Source organism: Schistocerca gregaria, chromosome 7 (genome assembly GCF_023897955.1).
Source record: "Schistocerca gregaria isolate iqSchGreg1 chromosome 7, iqSchGreg1.2, whole genome shotgun sequence".
In the NCBI taxonomy this organism is placed as follows: domain Eukaryota; kingdom Metazoa; phylum Arthropoda; class Insecta; order Orthoptera; family Acrididae; genus Schistocerca; species Schistocerca gregaria.
In genome coordinates this window covers 280,517,733-280,543,700 of record NC_064926.1, presented here as the reverse complement: position 1 = coordinate 280,543,700, position 25,968 = coordinate 280,517,733, and the positions used below count along the sequence as shown (strand labels likewise).

Here is a 25,968-nt window from a genome sequence, read left to right as displayed (position 1 = left end):
CGTCGAGATCTGTACCTAAATAGAGGAAAAATTAGCGATTAATATATTTTTAGACAATGGTATGAGCCATTAGACAATGGAACTCATCCAGTAATTACGAAACGTATCATGAAATGGTTCTAATGGAAATGCAGTCAATGAAATTTTCAAGGCTAGCTTAGTAACCTGAGCTTCAAAAACTGGAGAACTACCTTCATTCCCCAGTGTAGATTGGTGTGAAATTAAATTGTATTTGAAACTCCTATCCGTAAGAAAGGGAGACTTCCTAGACAGTTACAGTTATTGTACTGCTGGTCACGTTCCGAATGGATGATAGGACGAAAATACTAGAAATGAAAGTAGGGACAAAAGAGTATACAGAACATTGGTGACAAATGGCTCATTTTTGTACCGAAATGAAATGAAATGTTGTGTGACGAGGGCCTCCCGGTGCCTGGTGCAAGTCTTTCGATTTGACGCCACTTCGGCGACTTGTGCGTCAGTGGGGATGAAATCATGATAATTAGAACAACACAACACCCAGTCCCTGAGTGGAGAAAATCTCCGACCCAGCCGGGATATCGAACCCGGGCCCTTTGGGTTGACAGTCTGTCACGCTGACCACTCAGCTACCGGGGCGGACGTTTTTGTACTGACAGATACTTTAAAAAACACACACAGGAGAAAATAAACAACCGTGGGAAATTATATTTGCACAATGAGCAAAAGCACCGAGAAACCTTGAATTTCAAATCATATGCCATTAAGATGGTCAGAATATCTATAATGTGCTTTTTGGGTGCCTTTCGAAACATATAAATAAAGATTTTAATAAACAAACATAAATAATCTGATTTATTTAAAACTATAAGCTAAACAACAATAATAGTAACAAAGCGAAAGACACAGGTCCTTGTAATATCAAAACTGTTCGTTTTACAATAGTATACGGCGACTGGGTATACAAGCATCTGGACAAACGGGAACAGTCAGAAATAAAGCCCGTATGCGATATGAAATTACAACGAAGGTGATTTCAGTAGAACAATCAACCATAGATAAGGCAAAGAAAAAGGTTAAAGTAATCAGTTTAACTACATTTTGTGGCTTCTTAACTTTTCTATGAAATGTAGTGATCTCTGGATCATTGTATTTGTTTATGCCAAGAATGAAATCTACATTGAGTGGATTACATTAGGTAAAAGCTGGGAATGATGCGATAATAAGCTGAAAAATATCATGGGATGATGCTATAATACAATATGAAATAAATGTATTATTAAAATTAAAAAGACAGTGGTGATAAGAAAAAAATAAAACATCACAAACTTGGATATAACTGAGGCTATAAAACGTAGATCTTCCAAAAGCGTGTCAAGGAAGATGGTGTAAAATTATCTAAATGTGAAAATTATGCTATGAGGAAAGTGACGCAGTCAGCCAGTGCACATGTCAGCCCCCTCAGTACAGACACGTTCACAAAATACCAAAAAAAACTTCAGACACATAAATAACTAAAACTAAAATCAGATGTGGATATAATCAACATACGGCATCAGTACATTTGAAGTATTAAGCAACCAGATTAGAATTTATAGATATCAACGTCAAGCTTACAAACAGTATTGAGTATTTTTTGACCTACGAGCAAGAAGAGACAAGTATGTGATGGAGACTGTCTGCCTGATTGTTTTATACCGATAATTTCCATTCTTCAAACTCATCATCTCATAAAGCTAGATTTACAATTGTAAGACTTGATACAGCACGTTACCAACGGGACTGCAAACTATGATAGTATAGTGAAAAATGTGCCACGATGCATCATAGGAGGCTGAGCTACGAATCTGGCGCTAGTGTGTTTATAAAGGTTTCGAAGACTTGTCCCCACAAGCCAACCATCCGCCGACTGTTAACAGACATGGTAAATCCTGTCATGGAAGATCGAGTTACAGATAACATGCGTTACAAGTAGAAGTGTTATCCAGAACAACTGTTTCCAACGTATGTAAGTACAGTAACGGCCAACTTGTTTATCAGCTTACTGTGGTGTTAAGTGGTGTACTCATGTGGCTGTTACCAGTCACCACCTTAGATAATCTGTCTTTGAAGGAATCTGCACAATGTTGGCACAAATTATTATACATCCTTCTCAATTACCAAAGGTATCTTTAGTTTTCGACCTCTCTAGATGCACTTTGGCCCACCCCATCATCAGATCTTTAACATAGACATACAGTATCTAGTCCCTTTTACACATTCATGTTCAACATAAGCTTCGGTAAAACTTTTTACGACGAGGACAAGTGTGTAATTATTAGAACTACTTTCTTTGTTTCCCTAAACTGTTACATTTTCTTATGTGTGAATATTGGATACTACTTGCAGAGTTAAGTAAACAACTAAATTATTTTATGTCCAGTGGAAATAATTTAATTTCGTAAATACAGTGGGAACAGAGTGAAATTTTTTTTTCAGTGGTGTTACAGTCTCTTAGCTCCCCATGAAAGAGTGTCAGTATTTAAAGTGTATCGACCGTGTGTAATAGAGTCTCAATTGGCAGCCCAGCATTATTGTGATTGGTACCTAGGATGACTTACTTCTGGCTGCAGTAGACTACGCAAAACAGACATTTGATTGATGCTAAATGAAACTGATACATGGGTAACGATTGCAACGGTCAATCTACGATGTAGTTTTATCGAGGCGGCTGAAGTCAGAGGTCATACTCGTTCCGAGCATAGCAAAAAGCTCTGTGCCCGCACGCTTGACGATGAAGCTGTGGGCGGGCAACGGAAGAGGTTTCCTGTAAGAAGGTTCGACGGAATCACGTCTTCTGTACGCGGCCGCGCTTTGGCATTCGGTATTCGGCAGTTCTTTTGATGCATCGTAGAGCGGCGAAAGCGGATTATTGAGGGGCATGTGTTTGATTGGCAGTGCATCACGAGTGTTTGAATAGTTACTTTGTTCAACTTGACCCACCACGTTAGATGCGTGTTGAAAATTTTGTTTACTCAGGCTCTGAGAAGTGAGGCGGGTGCTGTCTTTCATGGTGCAGTGTGGATTAACGTTTCTTTCTGTTATCTATTGTAGAAGCAGGAAGGTGTACTGTAATATGTATTGATTCAGTACTGGTCATGCATTCTTGTAATCTGAAAAGTGTAAGGTTCCAGGTCATTTCGGAAAAGTTCCTCAATTCCAGGTTCAAAGTTGAACTCGTTAATTCCAAATAACTATTTTCCATGTCCATGCAGTTTTGGTGCAAAATTTTTTATCGTCGCAAGCAAATTGTCTTTAAACGTCCTGTGCTTTGCTGTAGGGGCTACATGTGCCACTGTTCGGCGTTGAGCAACCTTTGTAGTATTTATTTAATGGTATGGCTAGGTCCCCCGCCGGGCAGACCATTTGCCGAGTGCCGGTCTTTCAACCTGACGCACTTCGGAAACCTGTAGTCATTTAGGATGAAAGGATGATGATGAAGACAACAAAACACCCACTCCGTGGGCGGAGAAAACTATCCAACCCAGCCGGGATTCGAACCTGGGCACAGAGGATTGACAGTCTGTCACGCTGACCACTCCGCTACCGGGGACGGACGTACCATTGTAGTGATACTTACCTTCTAGTTGCGTGCACTAATGACTGTTTTGTCTTAGGTTGAAGGTGACACAGCGGGTGACCATTTCGTAGTTCTGAAGCTATATGTATTGGCTTAATTTTTTTTAAATATAATATATGTGGCAAGTACCTCGAAGTGATTAAAGAAGTTTTGCTAGTTTTGCTAAGAAATTATGTGGCTTAGTGCCACCAATCAGTAAAGTTAAATGTTTTCATTTATTTCGTTAAACCTGTCCATGATCAGGAATCACGATATAAATAATCCTGATTACATCTCTAAGTACCAAAATAAGTTCCTTAAATGACATTGATAAATGATTGCTAAGTCTATATCGTGTAGAGGTTTTCCACTCAAAGATCACTCCATCCAAGCTACTCCGCTATGAAGATTTTAAAATGGTCGTTAATTCCAAAGTAGTTCCATCGGCTTCACCAATCCCGACCCCCCCTCCCCCCCTCCTTCCTAACAGAATCCAGAATAGAGATATGGCAGACAACATCAACGCGCCTTAAATACAACTATACTAATGGCTTATTCAACAAATACAAGCGCCAGGGTGTTGGTATACCATTAGATACCTCTTGTGCTATACCCAATCTCCTTGGACTGAACTACCAACTGTTCTTTTTGCTTTTCAGAACGAAGACCTGCAGGCAGCCCTCAACGCGCTGATAACCAGTTCTGACGAGGACAGGCTGCGCTTTGCACCTCTGTAAGTACTGACATTGCACGTAACACTCTTTTCTTGATGCAGCCACCATGATTTTTTGTGGCAACGTACACACTGACACACAATTCCACGACAGGAATCTACTGTAAACTAACAAATGCGTCGCTCTTCGACTCACAGAGATTAAGTAACAATTGTCCATTAACTAAAGACGTTATCACTGAATTCCAGATCTGCGAAATAAAATTTGAAATATCATAAAACTCTCTCTACATTCCGATGAATTGGTTTAGACAGACATCTCTAGCATACGACGACCTCCACCTGCATAATCCATAGCGTTTGACAGTCGGAAACGGCTTTGTGCTATGATTGTAAACGATTTTGTGCTTTTGTAATAGCTGTTGGAAAAATACCGATTCAGTTCAGCCACCACAGTTCATTGCTACCTGTGGCGATGGAGGGGGTCTTGTTAATATCTAAGGCATATTTCAACTTAATGCTTCACGAAAACTTTGCGAATTGAATACATGAATGTGTTCGCGTTGCACTGCGTTTCTAATCCTGCGCGAATATTTCTCTTAATAGCGGAGTAGAAGATGGTTTCATAGTTCCTGACAGATTGAAAACCACACAACCTTGTGTTTCGTGTGCAATGCTCTCGCCAACTGTGCTGCTGAAATACCACCTTCAGTTAGCCCTACAGTGTCGCTTATTCCGTTAACTTTCGCCGCTTTTCAAACTTCACAGAAGCTCTGCTGTATATCTTGCTAGACATAAGGCAGCTTGATTTAGAACTCGTTTTTGATGAAAAGAGCGCGGTAGTTGCATTAGTGCACTGTAGTGGACAACGGCACCAGACCTATTTAAGACTAGGAACTTAAGTCTTTCAGCTCCGCGTGTGACTCTAGAGTGAAGTGATAAGGGCGTACCTATTTACTGGCCTGAACACGTCCGGTTTTATGCGTCCAAAATAGTATTTGAGTGAAGTTTTAATTTTATATTTTCATTAACCTCCTGTTATCATCTCAAGAAATCTATAGCGGAAAGACTCGTTTGCTAGTAGAAGCGTATGGAGAACATGTTCTGTCAGATGCGACGTGTGGAGACTGGTTTCAGCGATTCAGAGACGACAATGTGACAAAATACGTCCTGATCTGTGTGATGTGTCATGTGCTGGCTCAGCCGAGGCTGACAGTGAATGCTGTACGCTACGAAACTCAGTTACTCAGTTTTAATTGTGCACTTAAATACAAACGCCCGCAATGTATTCAGATGCTTGTCAAACCACTTGTTATAAACCGAGTAAAGGAAACAAAAGGACTTCGAAGGGATTTCTTATCCCACACGTCATGTGCACCATATATCACCCCTTTCGAATACCATTTGTTTCGCTCAATGCAGCATAACCTTTTGTACAGTATTTCATACATCTAAGCGATCTCGAAAAATTGGCCCCATGCGTAGATCAGCTCAAAAGAGCTTGCATTTTTTTATCGCGGGATCCCCTTTTTTACGTATAAACTGGGAAAGGATTTAGCTTTTGAAGGTCATTACTTTCGGTAAATTATCTGATACAGTCGTTCTAAAGAATGAAAATGGGTCATCTGTCCATCAAACAATGCGAATTTATTCAAGTACTCAGAATCATAATGAAAGCGTAATTCTGAATTATGGTTTAGTCTCGGCCTAGGGAATCGTATCATGAATGAATCTCACCCAGCAGTGGACAACACGCTTGTTAAAAATTTCCTGGTTATTTATTCTGGAACAATCCCAAAGCTGTGACTAAGTCATTTCCGCGCACCATGTATACTTCCTAGACTTCTAATCCAGCACGGTCTGCATGAGAGTTTCTGTGAAGCGGGTTAGGTTGTAGAAAGTTAGAAGCAGAAGTTGTAACGGAGGCCAGTGTGTCGTACATGAATGACGCATTCAGTGAGACCACTGCACCTGAAAGACAAGTTCTGCGTTCGTGTCCGCATCTGGCCCACGGTTTTAATCTAAGATCTGAATGTTTCACATTAATGTAATATAATATCAAGTGAAACACCAAAAACCTACTGTGAAAGTAGAGTGGTAATCCCAGTACTAAGCCTTTGTTACTAAAAACAGTAACTCAGATATTTCATACAAAACTGGCTAATACTCTTCGTCAGTCCTGCATTGTGATAACTGTGACAATGTGATGTACTAAGGAGTGGTAGGGAGAGAGTTAAAAGTGGGGGTCTGAAGCACTACATTGCTAAGTGCTTTGTAAGCTGTGAGAAAACTGGAAATGAACATTAGCGAGAATTTGAGACGTGATTTTTAGCAGATGATGCTGCGAAATAAATGCTCTGATTAGTTAATAATTGAGTGCCTCTGTAAAACCCACGATCAAAGAAATAAATGGGAAAAGGGTAAAAATAACAACAAGGACGGACATATATTTTCTGAAACGAGTTGTTTAAAAGTAATAAATAAGAGATTAAAGAAGAATTTGACGTACCTTTTCAGGGCGCACGAAATCAAGTGCTGCAAATGAGGCATATGTTTTATATCTTTCTTGTAGACAAATTATTTCCCAAAACATTTGACCAGTTGCTCAAATTTATGTCGCATAATAAGGTATACGGTCCCTTGTCGGTATAAAAAATTGAAGCTTCTAAGTCTACCCAATCAAAAGATACGGTCACTTAAGTCGCATATTTAGACACCCGCAAAATTCACTCATTAGAACCTCAGGGTATTTCCCACTGACCTATAACCATAATGTTTGGCGAGCTGCAAGGTTTCACAGTGCACAGAAAATTGTTAATTTGTACTCCTATCACTCCAAAAATTTATTTCCAGGATGAAATAATGACAGTATTAAGAAGAGGACTGTAACTGCTCACCATATAGCGGACATGCTAAGCAGCACATAGACGCAAGAAAGACTGTCAGACAAAGCGTACGACCAAACAGCAATGATCAGAAGTAAAAAACACACATACACATACACATACACACACACACACACACACACACACACACACACACACACACACACACACACACACACACACAAACTCTCTGGCTGCTAACGCCAGACTGTGACCAACAGTGTATATTGGGAGAAGCAAAGTAGGTGTTGGGGTAAGGAATAGGCTGGGGCGGGGAGGGGGATGGATAGCCGGATAGGAATGCGGGACAGTGTATTGCTGACCTCCATTTGTTCAGTTATCGCCAGTCTTTAACCCTCACCAACATAGTCCTGCAAAACCATACCAATAAGGCCAAAACCTCCACGCATTACCTCCTCCCCATCTGTAAAATTCTTCTGCCATGCAATCAAAAATTCCTGGGTCCAATATCAAACACGGAAACTCTTCCCTCCAGCGAACTAGATTATTATGCACAATGCCACCTCAAAATAAGTGTCCAAGGAATACAAAAGCAACGGGAATCACTCAACAGAGGAAAGTTCACTGGACCTGACGGGATAATAATTCACTTCTACACAGAGTACGCGAAAGAACTTGCCCCCCTTCTAACAGCCGTGTACCGCAAGTCTCTAGAGGAATGGAAGGTTCCAAATGATTGGATAAGAACACAGGTAGTCCCAGCCTTCAAGAAGGGTCGTCGAGCAGATGCACAAAACTATAGACCTATATCTGTCACATCGATCTGTTGTAGAATTTTAGAACATGTTTTTTGCTCGAGTATCATGACGTTTTTGGAAACCCAGAATCTACTCTGTAGGAATCAACATGGATTCCGGAAACAGCAATCGTGTGAGACCCAACTCGCTTTATTTGTTCATGAGACCCAGAAATTATTAGATACAGGCTCCCAGGTAGATACTATTTTCCTAGACTTCCGGAAGGCGTCTGCACTGTCGCCTGATGAACAAAGTAAGAGCCTACGGAATATCAGACCACCTCTGTGGCTGGATTTTTAGCACACAGAACACAGCATGTTGTTATCAATGGAGAGAAGTCTACAGACGTTAAAGTAACCTCTGGTGTGCCACAGGGGAGTTTTATGGGACCATTCCTTTTCACAATATACACTCCTGGAAATTGAATTAAGAACACAGTGAATTCATTGTCCCAGGAAGGGGAAACTTTATTGACACATTCCTGGGGTCAGATACATCCCATGATCACACTGACAGAACCACAGGCACATAGACACAGGCAACAGAGCATGCACAATGTCGGCACTAGTACAGTGTATATCCACCTTTCGCAGCAATGCAGGCTGCTATTCTCCCATGGAGACGATCGTAGAGATGCTGGATGTAGTCCTGTGGTACGGCTTGCCAAGCCATTTCCACCTGGCGCCTCAGTTGGACCAGCGTTCGTGCTGGACGTGCAGACCGCGTGAGACGATGCTTCATCCAGTCCCAAACATGCTCAATGGGGGACAGATCCGGAGATCTTGCTGGCCAGGGTAGTTGACTTACACCATCTAGAGCACGTTGGGTGGCACGGGATACATGCGGACGTGCATTGTCCTGTTGGAACAGCAACTTCCCTTGCCGGTCTAGGAATGGTAGAACGATGGGTTCGATGACGGTTTGGATGTACCGTGCACTATTCAGTGTCCCCTCGACGATCACCAGACGTGTACGGCCAGTGTAGGAGATCGCTCCCCACACCATGATGCCGGGTGTTGGCCCTGTGTGCCTCGGTCGTATGCAGTCCTGATTGTTAGCTCACCTGCACAGCGCCAAACACGCATACGACCATCATTGGCACCAAGGCAGAAGTGACTCTCATCGCTGAAGACGACACGTCTCCATTGGTCCCTCCATTCACGCCTGTCGCGACACCACTGGAGGCGGGCTGTACGATGTTGGGGCGTGAGCGGAAGACGGCCTAACGGTGTGCGGGACCGTAGCCCAGCTTCATGGAGACGGTTGCGAATGGTCCTCGCCGATACCCCAGGAGCAACAGTGTCCCTAATTTGCTGGGAAGTGGCGGTGCGGTCCCCTACGGCACTGCGTAGGATCCTACGGTCTTGGCGTGCATCCGTGCGTCGCTGCGGTCCGGTCCCAGGTCGACGGGCACGTGCACCTTCCGCCGACCACTGGCGACAACATCGATGTACTGTGGAGAACTCACGCCCCATGTGTTGAGCAATTCGGCGGTACGTCCACCCGCCCTCCCGCATGCCCACTATACGCCTTTGCTCAAAGTCCGTCAACTGCACATACGGTTCACGTGCACGCAGTCGCGGCATGCTACCAGTGTTAAAGACTGCGATGGAGCTCCGTATGCCACGGCAAACTGGCTGACACTGACGGCGGCGGTGCACAAATGCTGCGCAGCTAGCGCCATTCGACGGCCAACACAGCGGTTCCTGGTGTATCCGCTTTGCCGTGCGTGTGATCATTGCTTGTACAGCCCTCTCGCAGTGTCCGGAGTAAGTATGGTGGGTCTGACACACCGGTGTCAATGTGTTCTTTTTTCCATTTCCACGAGTGTATATAAATGGCCTAGTAGATAGTGTCGGAAGTTCCATGCGGCTTTTCGCGGATGATGCTGTAGTATACAAAGAAGTTGCAGCATTAGAGACTTGTAGCGATATGCAGGAAGATCTGCAGCGGATAGGCACTTGGTGCAGGGAGTGGCAACTGACCCTTAACATAGACAAATGTAATGTATTGCGAATACATAGAGAGGAGGAACCTTTATTGTGTGTTTAGAGGATAGCGGAGCAAACACTGGCAGCAGTTACTTCTGTAAAATATCTGGGAGTATGCGTGAGGAACGATTTGAAGTGGAATGATCATATAAAATTAATTGTTGCTAAGGCGGGTACCAGGTTGAGATTCATTGGGAGAGTCCTTAGAAAATGTAGTCCATCAACAAAGGAGGTGGCTTACAAAACACTCGTTCGACCTACACTTGAGTATTGCTCAACAGTGTGGGATCCGTACCAGATCGTGTTGACGGCGGAGATAGAGAAGATCCTAAGAAGAGCGGCGCATTTCGTCACAGGGTTATTTGGTAACCGTGATAGCGTTACGGAGATGTTTAACAAACTCAAGTGACAAACTCTGTAAGAGAGGCGCTCTGCATCGCGGTGTAGCTTGCTCGTCAGGTTTCGAGAGGGTGCGTATCTGCGCGCACGGAGGCTTTCAGACAGTCGTTCTTTCCACGAACCATACGAGACTGGAACAGGAAAGAGAGGTAATGACAGTGGCACGTTGAGTGTCCTCCGCCACACACCGTTGGGTGGCTTGCGGAGTATAAATGTATATGTAGATGTCAAACACTCTCTGCTCTGTCCACTTCCTTCTCCCACATTTTACTACCGCTATCCACCACCTCTACATCAATCTACAAATCTCTGGCACAGCCACTCGTAGCTGACAAATTCTGCCTTGTAGATCTTTTACGTTTACCCCACCAACTACCTGCCTTCACCATATAGAGTGAAGACCCTAAACAGATTAGAAAACCTTTACCCTCACAGAAGTATCAGTACTTCCCAGAGCCCTCACTTTTTGCCCCATCACCTAATTAAGTCTTGCAGGTCTTGTTAAAGACCTTCTTTTCTTCTCCTGGTCCCTAAATCGAAAACTTTTCGCCACTAACCCAGACAATGACACTCAACCAAAGATCAATGTTGAACCCTGCCTGACTCGGTTCACTCTACCATCCAATCATGATCCAATCCCCCTTCCCCCCTCCCCCCCCCCCCGCCAGTGTCCTCAAATCACTCCAGGTTAGTTTTCCAGAATTTCTTGACATCAGGCCTTACCACACCGTCATTCCCTCATTCCCCAAACCCATCAACATGAAAGCTAACATTAGATCTGTAGGAAGAACATCTAAGGCAATCAATCATCTAAGGCTGATCCCAATCTTGTAATCCTACCTTCTTACAAAGGCTTCACTACTCTTGCTTTAAACTGATTACGAGGCAGTTGTCAGCTTCATCCGCCCACAAACACTGACCACATTCCAGAAATCCAGCAAGAGTTCCAGCCTGTTCTGAAATCCTTAGCCCTATCCCAGAACCTCGCATTGGATTCCATTCCCCTCCCCACACTTACAATTCGTTGAATTTCCTCTATATTCTTCGTAGTCCATAAACGCCCCCCCGCCCAAAAAAAAAAAAATTGTTCAAATGGCTCTGTGCGCTATGGGACTTAACTTAGAGGTCATTAGTGCCCTAGAACTTAGAACTACTTAAACCTAACTGACCTAAGGACAACACACACACCCATGCTCGAGGCAGGATTCGAATCTGCCACCGTAGCGGTCGCGAGGTTCCAGATTGTAGCGCCATAAATCAGTGCCACCCAGGTTGCATCTTTGAGGCTAGTTACTGTGCCTCCACTGAGATAATCTCTGGCCTCATAGACCAACACCTGCAGCCTATTATCTACAATCTACTCTCCTATACAAAAGATAGCAACCATTTCCTCCATCAACTCTATACAGCACCTGTTCTTTTACCTCATAGTGCCCTGCTCATCACTACTGATCCGTCCCCCTAACGACTGTAGCCTTGCTGCAGTTGCACACTACCTTTCCCAACGCCTTCATGGACTCCAAATGTACAACTTCATTTCTAGTTGTCATGACCATCTACATCCTCGTCCTTAATTACTTCTCCTTTGAAAGAGTCACCTACAAATAAATCCAGGTTATGGGTATGGACAGTCACATTGCACTATCCTGTGTCAGCCTCTTCTTGGATCATCTAGAGGAATCGTTCCTAGCTCATAATCCCAAGCCCTGCACGAAGTCCAGATTCACTGATGACATCTTCATGATCTGGGTCGAGGGCCCCTATCCTCATTCGTCCAGAAACGCAACACCATCTCCTACACTCGCTTCACTTGGTCCTCCCAACAAGCCACCTTCCTCAGTGTTGACCTCCACCTAAAGATGGTTATATCAGTACGTCTCTCATATCAAACCTGCGGACCACTATCAATATCTCCACATTGACAGCTGCCGCCCATCCCATAAAAAGATATCTGTCCATACAGCCTAGTCACCAGTGGCTGTCACATCTTTAGTGACTAGTAGTCGCTCTGCAAATATGTCGAGGGTTTCACTGAGGCCTTCACAGACCATAATTATCATACCAACCTTATACAAAAACAGATTCTCCATCCATTATCTTTTGTCACAACCACCCGCAAGGTCCTACTGTCCAGCCAGAGTGGAGCATTTCTCTCAGGAACGATTACCACCCTGGACTGAAGCAAATGAGTCACTTTATCTGCCAAGGTTTAGACTACGTCTTGTTGAGCACTGAAATTAGTAATGTCCTATCAACTGCCATAGCCACCTTCCCACAATATCCCTGTCCATTATTACACAAGCCCTGCTCCTAACCCTTTGTCTCACGGCTCATATATCTGTAACAGACCTAAATGCAATCCCTATCACCACCACCTACTCAAGTTAGGTCACAATCATCACTTATCCCATCACAAGCATCACTTATCGTATCTACAAACTAAGCTGCAACCACTGTGCTGCATTCTATATGGGAAAGACAACCAAATTTTCTGACTGTGGATGGTCACCAAAAAAGCGTGGCAAAAAACAACTGCACCACTCAGTTTCTTGCCACGCTGCCCAATAAGACGTTCTTAGTTTCAGTGACTGTCCTATCAGTATCTTGCCCACGAGCCCGAGCATTTCTTAACTGCATGCGTGGGAACTCTCCCTACGTTATTGCCTACATTCATGTAACACTCCTGGTCCTTGAGCCACCTATACTCTTCCTGTTCCCATTCCAACCCTACCCCATCCTCTATTCCTACAATGTACTCAGAGTTATTTTTACCTCTCTCATTTCCCACTGAAAGCCACTGCTCTGTGTCTAGACTCATGGCTGCACCTACCTGGCAGTATCAATGTCGATAACAGACAAAAATCGCTAGGGGATTTCAGTTCCGAGAACGGATGATTTGACTCTAAAATAATTAAGAGCGCGAGCTCTAGTTATACCTAAGAAATTCCTTTTTTAATTTCAAGATTTGTTCAGTAAGTGTTAAACACAGTATATTTAATTATCGATCGGTGTACTATTATTGTTACGACTGTATAGATGAGCAGGAAGCAGAAATGGTTCCATTAATGCTGTTTCTTGATATTTGTTGTATTACTTCAACATGAAAGAAATAACTGCATAATGTTCACACCAATGTAACTTTTTATGCACTTTTGGTCTCTAAGACAAGAACTGTTTGACACCCACACTTGGTCAAACTAGCTATAAGCATCTGTTCGTGAAATAATTAGCTATTCCTCATAGCCACTACTCTTATTAATTATGCTGATTATTGTCATCCAGTTAAATCTTTCTTTGCAAAACTGGATTCCAGGGTTGTCAACTTGATACCCTATTGTTTATTTCTCATTCGGTTGTGTCTATGAAAATTCGTACATTGTCCGTTGTGTTATTTCTAGGGAGTCATGTTTGCCCTCACATATTTGACCATCAATAAAATATTAAGGGTATGGTTCACAGAACATGTGCTAAGACATCAGGGAATAACGTCCTCGATACAAAAAGGTGCCATCGGTGACGAAACTCTTAGAGGAAGTTGGAGATTGGAATGTATTCAACAAATAACTGGAGATCTTAGCCATATGTTCTCCTGTGATATGGAAAGGTTGACACAGGAGAGGAAATCGTGACCGATCACATCAAAAAATCTGAGGACTGATGAACTGAAAAGAATGACCTGAGACGGTGATAAATACTTACATCCTACTGCTTTCGGGTAGAAATGTAAAATATTCCAGCAAGAGAATTAGCATCTTGAGATGTTCTGGTAGATATGTGGCACTAATTTGCTAGTTTCTCACCTTAAATCTGCGATGGCGCGTGCATTTCCGACGATATGTAAATGGGTGCTGGTTCGAAACTCCGTTTAGTATTATTTCCATAGAAATTTCCAGCTCTTTACCATTGCATCCACATTTAGACCCATATACTTACTCAATATATAGTTTTGTTTCATTCACCTACTGCAGATGGCATTCCTTTTACTGTGTTTTACACGGGATGCATACTGGGATGGAGAGCCTAAGCATTCCGCAAAATCATGGTGGCAATTGTAACGCACGTTACGCAATATAAAAGCATACGCGCTTCACATATGTCAACTAAATTAAATAAGTACTGATAATGTCGATACCCAGCACATTCGTTAATAGTAAACCAGTCTAAATCTACAGATTATATACTCTGTGAATCACTATCAAGTCCGAGAAATCTTGTTGAGGTCCAACCGATGTGATCTTTACTCCAAAGGTTTATTTTCCTGGAATTCATATATTTCGTATGGAGTCGCACGACGCAACACTCCTGAATGTCTGAAAACACCTTCCCTGATAAGCCCAAATATTATGCCACCTGGTGGCGTTGGATGATGAGTAGCGGCGTTGAGGACTCGTGACGCGGTAACAGAAGTATGTATTTGGGGCAAACACAAACGAGGGATCACCTAGCGAACATATAAGCTCCGCAGCAGACCACCCACACATGTTCACGTACTGACCCTACAAAACCGTAAGTTACGATTACAGCGGGACAATCGGAATTCGTTCCGATCGATTGAAACGTTTCAGCTCTTCGGGTGAATCACGTTTTTGCTACATTAAGTATATGGTTGTCTCCCCGAATTCCGTAACCATCCTCGAAACGTGCAGCGCGCCATGGACGCATGCTGGTGTGAACAGTATTGTGCGATGAGAGACATTTCTGGCGCTTCCAGGGGACCTGTGATAGTAATCGAAGACAAGCTGACCGCTAGAACCACTTGCACACCTTCACGCTGTATGTATTCCCCGACGGAGAAGTCGTTCGTCAGAAGTATAATTGTCCGTGTCTCGGAGCCAGAATCCTGCTACAGTGGTTTGAAGAGCATTGTAGTGAACTCCCGTTGATGTCTCGGCAACGCCTGACGTAGATCCTGTGGAGCCCATCTAGGTCGCTGTCGAGCACCACCACTGCATTTGCAAATCAAGTATCCAATATTTACGCAAATCATATGAACTGTGCGTAGACACCTAATGCTCCCTCAGCAAACCTACCTACAAACTATAGGATCCTTGATACACATTACATGTCATGTATTTCTTTCCAAAGGCAAACAAACAAACTGTTAAGCAGGTGCTCAAAATGTTCTTTCCTCATCAGTGTATTTCTTAGCGTTATTCCCCCCATCATAATGCCTGTTTGAGAGTGGGACCCCATAATCAGTCTTAATTTTCGTTGAAGCTAGATGTAAAATTCAAGCCAGTTTTTTCAAAGGTCTGTTATAGTCACCAAATAAACTGGAAATCCGGTAGAGAAAGAATTTCTCAGAAAATATTGGAGATCAAAATGGTATCTTTTCGCGATCATTCTCTACACCGGTATTGGTTGTTTCAAAAAATACTTTAAGGATATGAAAAGGCTAACGGTCTCTGTGTAAGAGGGACTTACATTCGCCATACATCTACATGGATTTGTTTTATGCTGGACTTCCAAATGTTTTAATTCATATAAAGTTAGAAGGATCACTTCGATGCTAAATATTCTATAAATTAATGATAAAACAAATGAACTGTATTATTATGAAAACTATTAACACAGCGTCACGTAAAATGCCGAAACATATTGTTTAACGATAATTCTGCAGTCGACATTCTACTGCGAGGGATTAAATTTCTACACAGTAGCCATAATTATGTAGAAATGTTGTATCAAAATAAAATGCCCTCCTGAGGCAAATAAAACATATTCTACAGGTATTTAATTGCCAGCAAAAAATACTCCAAAATTTTATTTACACAGTGGCATTGGTGGTGTGCTAAGGCCTGTAAACTAATGATTATCTAAATGGACAAATGAAAATTATTCTGGATTGTGATACTCGTGACATAACTCCGTTTCAAGAACTGTTATGTGTGAAAGGGTCTGCTCCGTTGTTAATAGTGGCGTTTTTTTTTTACCCGCGAACATATTCGGCGCAACTTTGTACGGTGTTTGGAAGAAGTCTTACATCATAATTCACAATTAAATCTTCTTCAGTCAGTCGAAATGGCTGTTTTCTTAATTTCATCAAAAGTCTCAGTTCTGAACACGTGAGATAACTCTGTAACTCGCACAGTCCCAGCTGATACTTGTTGCGGAGGCTGATGGGAGTGACAGTAGATGGGAAACTCCTTTACCATCCTCCTAGCAGCAAATATTTGATGTTCTTTCCTGTAGTGCATTCAAAACTGATGTGTGCGTGAATGGAGGCCACATCTGGAAATATCTGGTCATTACCGGCTTCTCGTCGTCTCAAGCCAACCTCAGAGGGGGGGGGGGGGGGGGGGGGGGGAAGGGGGTAGTATCGTTCAGTTCTCGTTTCTCTGATACGAGTGCATTGTGTAGGACCTAAGTGAATTCGAAAAAGGGCTCATTGCTAGTGCCCAGTATTCAAGATTTATATTATACACGAATACGTGTGTTGAGTGATTGTAACGAACGGTCATTGAAGAAAATCGTGACGAAAAATAACAGTACAATAGTACAAAACGTCGGTGCAGAACTGAATATTGACCTCAAGAACCCTGTCAGCACCAAAACAACAAGAGAGAATCTCCGTCATTTGGGAATTTCAGAACGACCTGGAATTCCTAAATCACTCTTCAGTGATGCCGAAATACGAAAACGTTGTGGCAGAGCCATAAAACGCAGACTATGGAACAATGGATGAAAGTAGTTTAGTCGGATGAAACTGTTTCACAGTATTTATTGGTTCTGCCTGAGTTAATGTCCAAAGAGTCGAACATAGTGGCGGTTAGGTGGTGATTTCGGAAGCCATATCGTGGAATTCCAACTCTGCAAGGTCGATTATTGCCAGGGACTGTGTGACCACTGTACAATCATGGTAGAATGTTCGTTCCCCAAAGCCGATGCTTGTTCCAAGAGGACAGGACACATATTCATACAGTTTGCATCGTCCAGGACTAGACCTGAGCTTGGCAATACTTTACAGGAAAAATTATATACCATTGCACTGAAAACAGCACAGAACCTATATATATATCCATTCCGAGACCACTGGATTGTGTTTTGGCTGACAAAGGGTTTCCTACATCGTATTAGGCATGGTAATGTGTTGTATTTTTGGAGTTTCCGTATTTTTGTCCCATTCCCGTATGTCATTATGTTACCCCAGCAAACCAGATTGGGAATCACAGTGGCCTGCTATTTTTTTTCCAGATATTCCTGCTGGGAAGAGGACAGGCTGCCGTAGAACTATGTTTTCTTCAGCCAAATACCTTAGTAGGTATGGAGCACGAACGATTCTCAACTGGGAGCAATAGAAAGAGATACCGAATTACAGCATTTACCATTTAATCTACAAGGAATATTGGATAATTGTACAATTTAATGATCCGTGTTATCAAACGTTCCATATTTTACAGAGAAGGTGTCAATTTAGAGGAATAATTCTAACTGAAAGAATATAAGCAAGGTTCGAGACATAAGTCAGGTGATATGACGTCATAAATACTAAGAAGCATAAAACAATGCCGCATCATGCATGATCTTTAAATTTAGTAAATTGAGATACTAATATCATTCATGATACATTTCGCAGACAATATCCACATACATCGCTGAACGTACATACCAAATTAAATCATTGTACAGCACATAGTGTAGAAGAAATGACGTCATAAACATTCAGTTAGGTGAAAATGAAACTGCAGAGTAAAATTCGTTATAGATACAGGTGAATAATATGTACAAATAAGTGTGAAATACGTTAAAATAATGTTTAATGTATGTGTCAAGTGGTTCCGTGGCCAAAGTCACAAGTTAAAATCTCTTCGTAAACCCCAGTGTCGACTGCATCCAAACTGGGTACACACATTACTTATTACCTGGAAAGAAAATTAGGTAGCAAGTTACATGTTTCACAGATCATTTGAAAGTTTCTTTTATAGAAATGATGTGAAACTAGTAGGTTATAAGGTTACGTATTCATGAGTAGTGTTATCACTAATGAACACATAATTTCCGTTGTGGCAGAGCGGTTCTAGGTACTTCAGTCTGGAACCGCGCGACCGCTACGGTAGCAGATTCGAATTCTGCCTCGGGCATGGATGTGTGATGTCCTTAGGTTAGTTAGGTTTAAATAGTTCTACGTTCTAGGGGACTGATGACCTCAGATGTTAAGTCATATAGTGCTCAGAGCCTACTCAGACAAATAAACTTCATTTTTTTTACATTGTTCACAAGTTTTAAGCAGAAATTCGTCAATAGAATATTATAAGTTGTACAGGAGAAATGACTTTATGTTGTATTTACAACTTGCTTTACTACCTGTCAGAAGCTTTATGTTCTTGGAAAAAGATCAAATACTGTCGTCGCTACATATTGGACTTCCTTCTGCGCCGCTGACATGTTTCACAGTGAGTAATAAAGGTTAGTTTTCCTTCTAGTGTTGTAGGTGTGGACGGATTTCTTCACGGAATATTTGTGTTATGACAGCGTAGCTAAAAAGCCTAGCTGCTTGAAGAGGTACACACGTGGTTTTCGTCGGTGAACGTCACATATTATTCTTCCTACCGGTTTTGTGCAATCAGTACTTACTTTGTGTGTGATAGGTTATTCCAGAAACTTATTCCATAAGACATTATTGAGTATTAATGTGAAATATATGTCAAGAAGCTGATAGGTTTGTTTCCAAGATTAGCAGTTATACGAGACACAAAAGCAGATAAAATTAATTATTTGAGAAGCCTAGTAATCTGTTTCTTACCGTTCAAATGTTCATCAACATGCAAGCTAATAATTTGGAATATTCTACCCTATCTATTGAGTTGCTCTTGTGTTACATCAGTTGTTGGCGTCACTGTTTATTGCACAGAACTGAATGTAATGCGGTTTTCAAAATTAAGGGGGCATAAATTTTCAGAGGACCGCTTAATAAGTCCTCCTAAATTATTATTTACCAGCTATTCTGTTGCTTTCTCTCTAATGGGATTCATTACAACACTAGCATCGTCTGCTATGATAGCAATTTCTCTTTTTGAATGGTAAGTGAAAGGCCATTAATTTATACAGGGAATAGGAGGGGCTTAGAATTGAACTCTCTGGGACACCCTTTGTGATTCTTTTTTCCCAGTCTCTAAGATTTTCTACCATTCCGACATAGCCTAAATTACTTAGCGCAATCTTTTGCGCTGTGTTTGTTAAGTATGATTCAAACCAGCTGTTCATAAAGCCGGCCATTCTTATAACATGTGTGTTTAAGAGCGTAACATGACGTACAGAATCAATCGCCAAGGAAAGATCACAAAAGGTACCAAATGGCCATTTATTGTTATTTAAGCTGTGTCCTGTTTCATGAGTAACTATATAAGATTCTCAGTCAAGTAACCCTTCGTGAATGCAAACTACAATTCTGAACTAAATTGTTTCCACTTAACTGTGTAACTACTCTATTACTGCTTCAATGTTTTGAAAAATTTTACTAAGTACATTTCTTATTAAGTTGGAACAAATTTTTCAGGATTTTGTTTGAAACTCCATCAATTCTAAAAAAGCTTTCGTTAACCATGATTTTTATAATTGTGTTAATTTCAGTGAAGAATGCTGGAGTTACTTGTGGTTGCGTAATGTTTTGTGGAATAACATTTTTAATATATTCTCTTGCTTCTTCAACTGAACCACATAATCCCATATTTGGTGCTACATTTAAAAGGTGATTCTTAGACGGAATTGCCGCGTGTGAATTATCAGTCACAGCATTGTGATTTAGTTTAATTGATATGGTATGACTGTCTGTCCGATCTGCTGTTTGAAAATGTGGCATATAGTTTTCATCTTATTACCTGTATTACTTGTTCCTGTTACGAGACGTACGCTTTTCACACTTTAAACACCTTTCCTAACACATTACAGTATTCTTTCGTACTCATAAGTAATGTCAGATCGTTACTTACTCTGGCTTCACATAAATCTCCCTATTCCTCTTACTTTAGATTTTAAATCCCTTAATTAGCCACAGCTTACTTTTTCTTCTATTGCTCTTTTGAATAATTTATTAGGAGAGCAGCTTTAAAAAACTGTCACTAATGTATTATCGAATGAATTTAATTTCACATTAGCATCTGTTTCCACATACACGTCATCCCAAATCACCCCTTTTAGCTTACTCCCATAGCAAGCTCGTATTAGGGTAGGGGAGAGAGAAGGACTGGAGAGAGAAGTGGTGGCGATGGACCTTGAGGGGGTGGAGGGGGGTGTTGGAAATGAACACAGGGGGAAGAAGCAGATGAACAGAAGTGTGAGACACAGTTGTGCAGAGAGAAGGATACGAGGAAGTTGATAGAGATTGGGGAGATGGAGGTGCACGGAAACAGAGGGAAATCCGATCTGGACTGATTGAAATTAGGATTAAATACATACCTGTGCAGCACTGGGTGCTCAGCTAGTCGCGCCATAAAACCCCTATCCTGTTCACAACTTTATATTGGTGTTTTTTCTGCCCTCTGCTACTTCCTTCCTCTGTTTGATAACAGACGATTTTTTTCTGATTTTTTAGCGGAGCAATAGTTTGTATATCCGGATCAGTCTCATCCAAATACACCGGGTGGTTATAATTAAACTTTCCCTGTTTAAGACGTTAATAACCGTTTGAGTACCAAACTTGGTAGCATTCATATCCAGAGATCGGGGTGCATGATTTCCACGCGTCGCAGCCACACCGTCCAGTTCCATCTATGGCCACCAGGTGCCCTGACCAGTCATTGTGACATCATGATTTATAGACTCACTCACTTGACCAGCCGGGGTGCGCTTGTTGACCTGTCAATATGAGCTTGGACAAAAGGAGCGGGGCATTCATGATTGGTAAAGTTCTGTTATCAAAACAACAGTAATGCTGCAGCTGCACTTTGAAAATATCGCCAGCTGAAAAGATTACAGAGAGGTTCACTTTCTCCACATACTGTGTGAAGCACGGTGAAGAAGATCGAATAAACTGGAGAATTGGATGTCGCTCCGGGAAGAGGGCGACGACCGGTTACACCACAAATAGTTGATGAAGTCGCTGTTGCTATGGCAGACAACGCTGCGGTCAATCCCAGATCGCCAGGCAGTGTTCGTGCTGGTCATGACAGTCGAACAGCCCGTGGTCTACTGTACAGAAAATGCTTTGAACCATTCTCAAATGGTACCCGTACAAGATCCATATTGTACAGCAGCTTGCACTACAGGACCCACAACGACGTGTTGTCTTCGCTCTCCACTTTCTCCTAAGGGTTTAAGTTGACTAGAGCTGGCCCTGGACCATCCTATGGACAGATGAAACTCATTTTTCTCTGACGGATGAGGTAAACACAAGAGTTGCCGAGTTTGCCGACCTTCACCTCCAGTCACTGTGCCTGAAGTTCCTCTGAATGGCGAACGTGACACCCTATGGTGTGGCTTCACTGTTATGTTCATCATTGGCCCATTTATTGTGGAACAGGTTGGCGCTCAAGAACCAAAGACATGCTGTGTGACTGGCCAGCGTTACTGCGATATGCTTCGATAGCATGTCATTACAGCAAAGAGCCGCATTGAACTCAACAGTTTTCTTGCAAGATGGACCTCACCGCAAAGTTCATCTGCCTCCCGAAACACATTTTTCAACCATCGAATTATCAGTCGATCATTTCCAAATGCATGGCCGACACGATCACCTGATTACCCTTCCTGTGACACAGTTGTGCAGCCACCTTCAGGTAGAGGAACATTCACACATGTGCTGATCTGAAGCGCAAAATGTCAAGAGAGGGAGCCAGCATACCTACGGACAAGCTTCAATCTGGTGTGCAGAATGCAGTTCTCCGCTATCACACTCTCATGGACACTGCTGGGCGCCATATTGAACGCCTCTTGTACCAGTAATGGTACCGGTATGTAACGGTATGATGTACCGTAGCAGCAAATTAAATGTGTTTCGACTTAGTTGATTCTCCATTATTTCTCTTCTCCATGACTACGACACTAATGATACCAAGTTTATCAGTCATACGGTAATTAGTTTTCGAGTTATAGCGTGTTAAATAAGGAAAGTTTAATTATAACACCTCGGTATTTCATCTACTCTGACTTCAAGTGCGTTGAGGTCTTCTGATTCTTTCAGTAATTTCATACGATTAATGAAAGGCATAACTTTTACCCCATACCACAGTTTAAGGCTGTCGACTTCCTTACATTCATGGATACCACTAATTACATTCAGATTTTTCGGTATCTCACGTGCATTCTTTGCGGCCATATCCGCCTCTACATCCAGTTCGTTTTTCCTCTGTTCGATTGCATGTAGCAGGCCCGTGTGGCCGAGCGGTTCTAGGCGCTTCAGTCCGGAACCACGCGACCGCTACGGTCGCAGGTTCGATTCCTGCCTCGGGCATGGATGTGTGTGATGTTCTTAGGTTAGCTAGGTTTAAGTAGTTCTAAGTTCTAGGGGACTGATGACCTCAGATGTTAAGTCTCATAGTGCTCAGAGCTATTTTTTAATGCATGTACCAGGAGGAAAATGCAACATTTGACACATCTGGCTGTGTATAGGCATAGTTCCGGGAGCGCCATTTCGTGTGTACTGTTCTGCCTGGCTCGCACACATGGAAAAAGAAATCTACTGATGTAGAACTACACTACTGGTGATAAATAGCTAGAAACAGTGTCTACTGTAAAATATCTAGGAACAATTATTGAGAGAAACCTCAAATGGAATGACGTCGTACGAGGGCTGTTCAGAAAATAAGGTACAATAGGATGTGAAATGGAAAGGAGAGTGATAATTGGATGGCATTTTACATATATGTGTTGGGCTGTGCCTGTAGTGTGACTGTCCATATCGTCACGTCGCTGTTTTCAGTTTTATGCACACAGTGAGAAGGTAAAGACGTCTAGAACAATAACGTCTGCCGCCAAGAATGGGTTCCCACTGCGAGGTTTCACCGGATTTCACGGAACCCCAGATAATGTAACCTGTCATGCATTTCCTGCTTCATGACAACACTCGGCCACACACTACGGGGTCAATGGGGACCCTCTGCACCGTTCTGAATGGCAAGTGTTTGACCGCCCACCATACAGCCAGACTTGGCTCCCTCATCTCTGTTCACACGGACCGCCGGCTATGAAGACAACATTTTGGGACAGGCAGCTGACTGCAAGTCACCGTAGGGAAGTGGTAAAATACAAAGGTGTACGCCTTCTAGACGAGGGTGTTGGAAAGATGGTACAACGTTACGACAAATGACTGTCGGAGAGGCGACTACGTTGGGAAGTAGTGGGAATGCGTAGGAAACTGTTCAAATGAGACATTTTTGACTGTCGCTGTTGATTCCCACTTCGCGACCACACAGACCTCACTTTCGAAATAGTCTTCGCAACACAAAAAGTAAGAAAAGCAGATGACAGACTGAAGTTATTAGGAAGGACCTTAAGGAAATGTAACTCATCCGAGAAAGATGTGGCTTTCATTGAGCTTTTCAGACCGATGGTTTAGTGTTGTTCATCAATGAGGGAGGACTGGAGGAAGAAATAGAGAAGATGCAACGACGAGCGGCGCATTTCATCATGGGATCGTTTCTTCCACTCGAAACCGTTGAAGCGAAACTCAACTAATTTCAGTGGCAGGCTCTATTGGAGAGGTACTGTACATCACAGAAAGGTTTACAATTGAATTTCAAGTGAACTCTTTCCGGCAAGAGTCACACAAAATTTACTTTCTCTACATACATTTCGCGGAAGACCACAAAGAGCAAATTAAAGCTTACACAGGGGCTTACAAACAATCATTCTTTGCACGCACCATTCACTAGTGTAACAAAATAATTCCCCCCAGAGTAATCTCCGCCACACACCATCAGGTGGCTTGCAGGATATTGATATAGGTGTGGATGACGATTTTAACGTCATTCAACAGGAGTGAAGGTCTCTGTGTATATTAAGGTGGATTTTGTTAATGCAGCTAGCTCTTAGTTCTCTCTCTCTACAGTAATGAACTGTAGGAATGCTTATTATATCTTAGCCATATTACCAGCCCTCAGCTTTATGATTTTTGTAGGAGGCTGGTTGCTGTTGGGTGTACTGCTGACAAGAGAGCTGTAGGCAGCAAGGAGGGAGTGCCAGCTACTGCTACCGCTGCTGCTGCTGCTGCTGAGGCTTTTCACTGCCGCTCGTTAGCCCGGGCTCCCCGTGGCTCGGTAAACACCTCGCCCGCTCCTTGCCTGAATGGCCTGATACTTCAGAGGAGCAAGGTGGCGTAATGGCCTACTTCCTGCGAGGCTCCGTCTAAAAGTGAAAGGCATTTCCTTCACTTCCCCTCCACACTCGCACCCTATTTCTTTTTGTGAATGTTCTTCCCTCGCAGCGTTTGCTCTCAGTATCGACTCCTGAAACTCATACTTTTCCATCACTATACGTTCTTCACACATGCGGATGGACATGTGCAAATGGTAAGACGCAGATCCTTGCAATGCACTGGTCACATTCACATGTGTTGTAGCCTTCAACCAAAAAACTACCTTATGCCATTCTCCATAAATGTATACCCTGTGCAAGTCACTTCATCTCTGTGTGACTGCTGCAACACACGACCCTTTGATATTGCTTTCTGTATTTCAGTCTTGGTAACCTTCTATAATTTCCCGCTCACCCCCTCCCCTTTCCATCCTGCCCCTCATAAATCTCGCAGATACCAAACTGAGGCTCCCTTGTTATTTCAGGATGTGTCCTATCTACCAATACCTTCATTTAGTGACGTCGTGCGAGAAAAATATGTCGGCTGGTGTGGCCGAGCTGTTCTAGGCGCTTCAGTCTGGAACCACGCTACCGCTACCGTCGTAGGTTTGAATCCTGCCTCGGGAATGGATGTGTGTGATCTCCTTAGGTTAGTTAGGTTTAAGTAGTTCTAAATGCTAGAGGACTGATGACCTCAGATGCTAAGTCCCATACTGTTCAGAGCTATTTTTTGAGAAGAATATTTCTTTCGCAGTTCAGCTGAGTACGTCCTCATTAAATATTGTAAAAATGGGCCTCGACATCTTAGGTCATCAGTCCCCTAGAACTACTTAATCCTAACTAACCTAAGGACATCACACACATCCATGCCCGAGGCAGGATTCGAACCTGCGACGGTAGCGGTCGCGCGATTCCAGACTGAAGCGCCTAGAACCACTCTACCACAACGACCGGCTCATTAATTATTCTGTTTGCCCATATAATCCATAGAATCGTGCTGCAGCATTACATATCAAAAGCCTTTTTTCTGAACTCTTTTTATCGTCCACGTTTCACTTCTACATATCATCGTGAAAATTAAATTGATGATTAGTGTTAATAGACTACTCCTTTTCAGCCACTTTTTCCTTCCTTCAGGTGTTCTGCATTTCATTTCAACTCTACTACGGTCATCAGTTGTTTTGCTGCCTTGCTCACAGTACAAATTAAAAAAAAAAAACATCTGGAATAGGCTACAACGATGTCCGACCCTTAACTACTGTCTCCCATCATGTCTCTGACCCTTGCAAATGCAGTCTGGTTTGCGCAAAAGTTGCAGATCATTTCCATCCCTGTATTTTAAAAGCAACATCTACAAAATTTCAAAGGGCGTAGATAAGTCAACATTGTGGGAAATTACCCATGGTCTACAAACGCTCAAATGCTTCAAACATAGTTTCCACTTCCTTTAACCTAT

The 25,968-nt window shown here is 42.5% G+C and overlaps 1 protein-coding gene across 1 annotated transcript in view; it reads left to right on the top strand.

The window, feature by feature from the left end:
- The window catches only part of LOC126282372 (head-specific guanylate cyclase-like), a gene marked incomplete at its 5' end in the record, with an annotated part of 445,895 nt that overhangs the window by 182,437 nt on the left and 237,490 nt on the right, over nucleotides 1-25,968 (top strand). Inside the window, one exon of the mRNA XM_049982030.1 lies at nucleotides 4,237-4,310. Coding sequence (XP_049837987.1) covers nucleotides 4,237-4,310 — 74 coding nt within the window. The remainder of the gene's footprint in view (nucleotides 1-4,236; nucleotides 4,311-25,968) is intronic.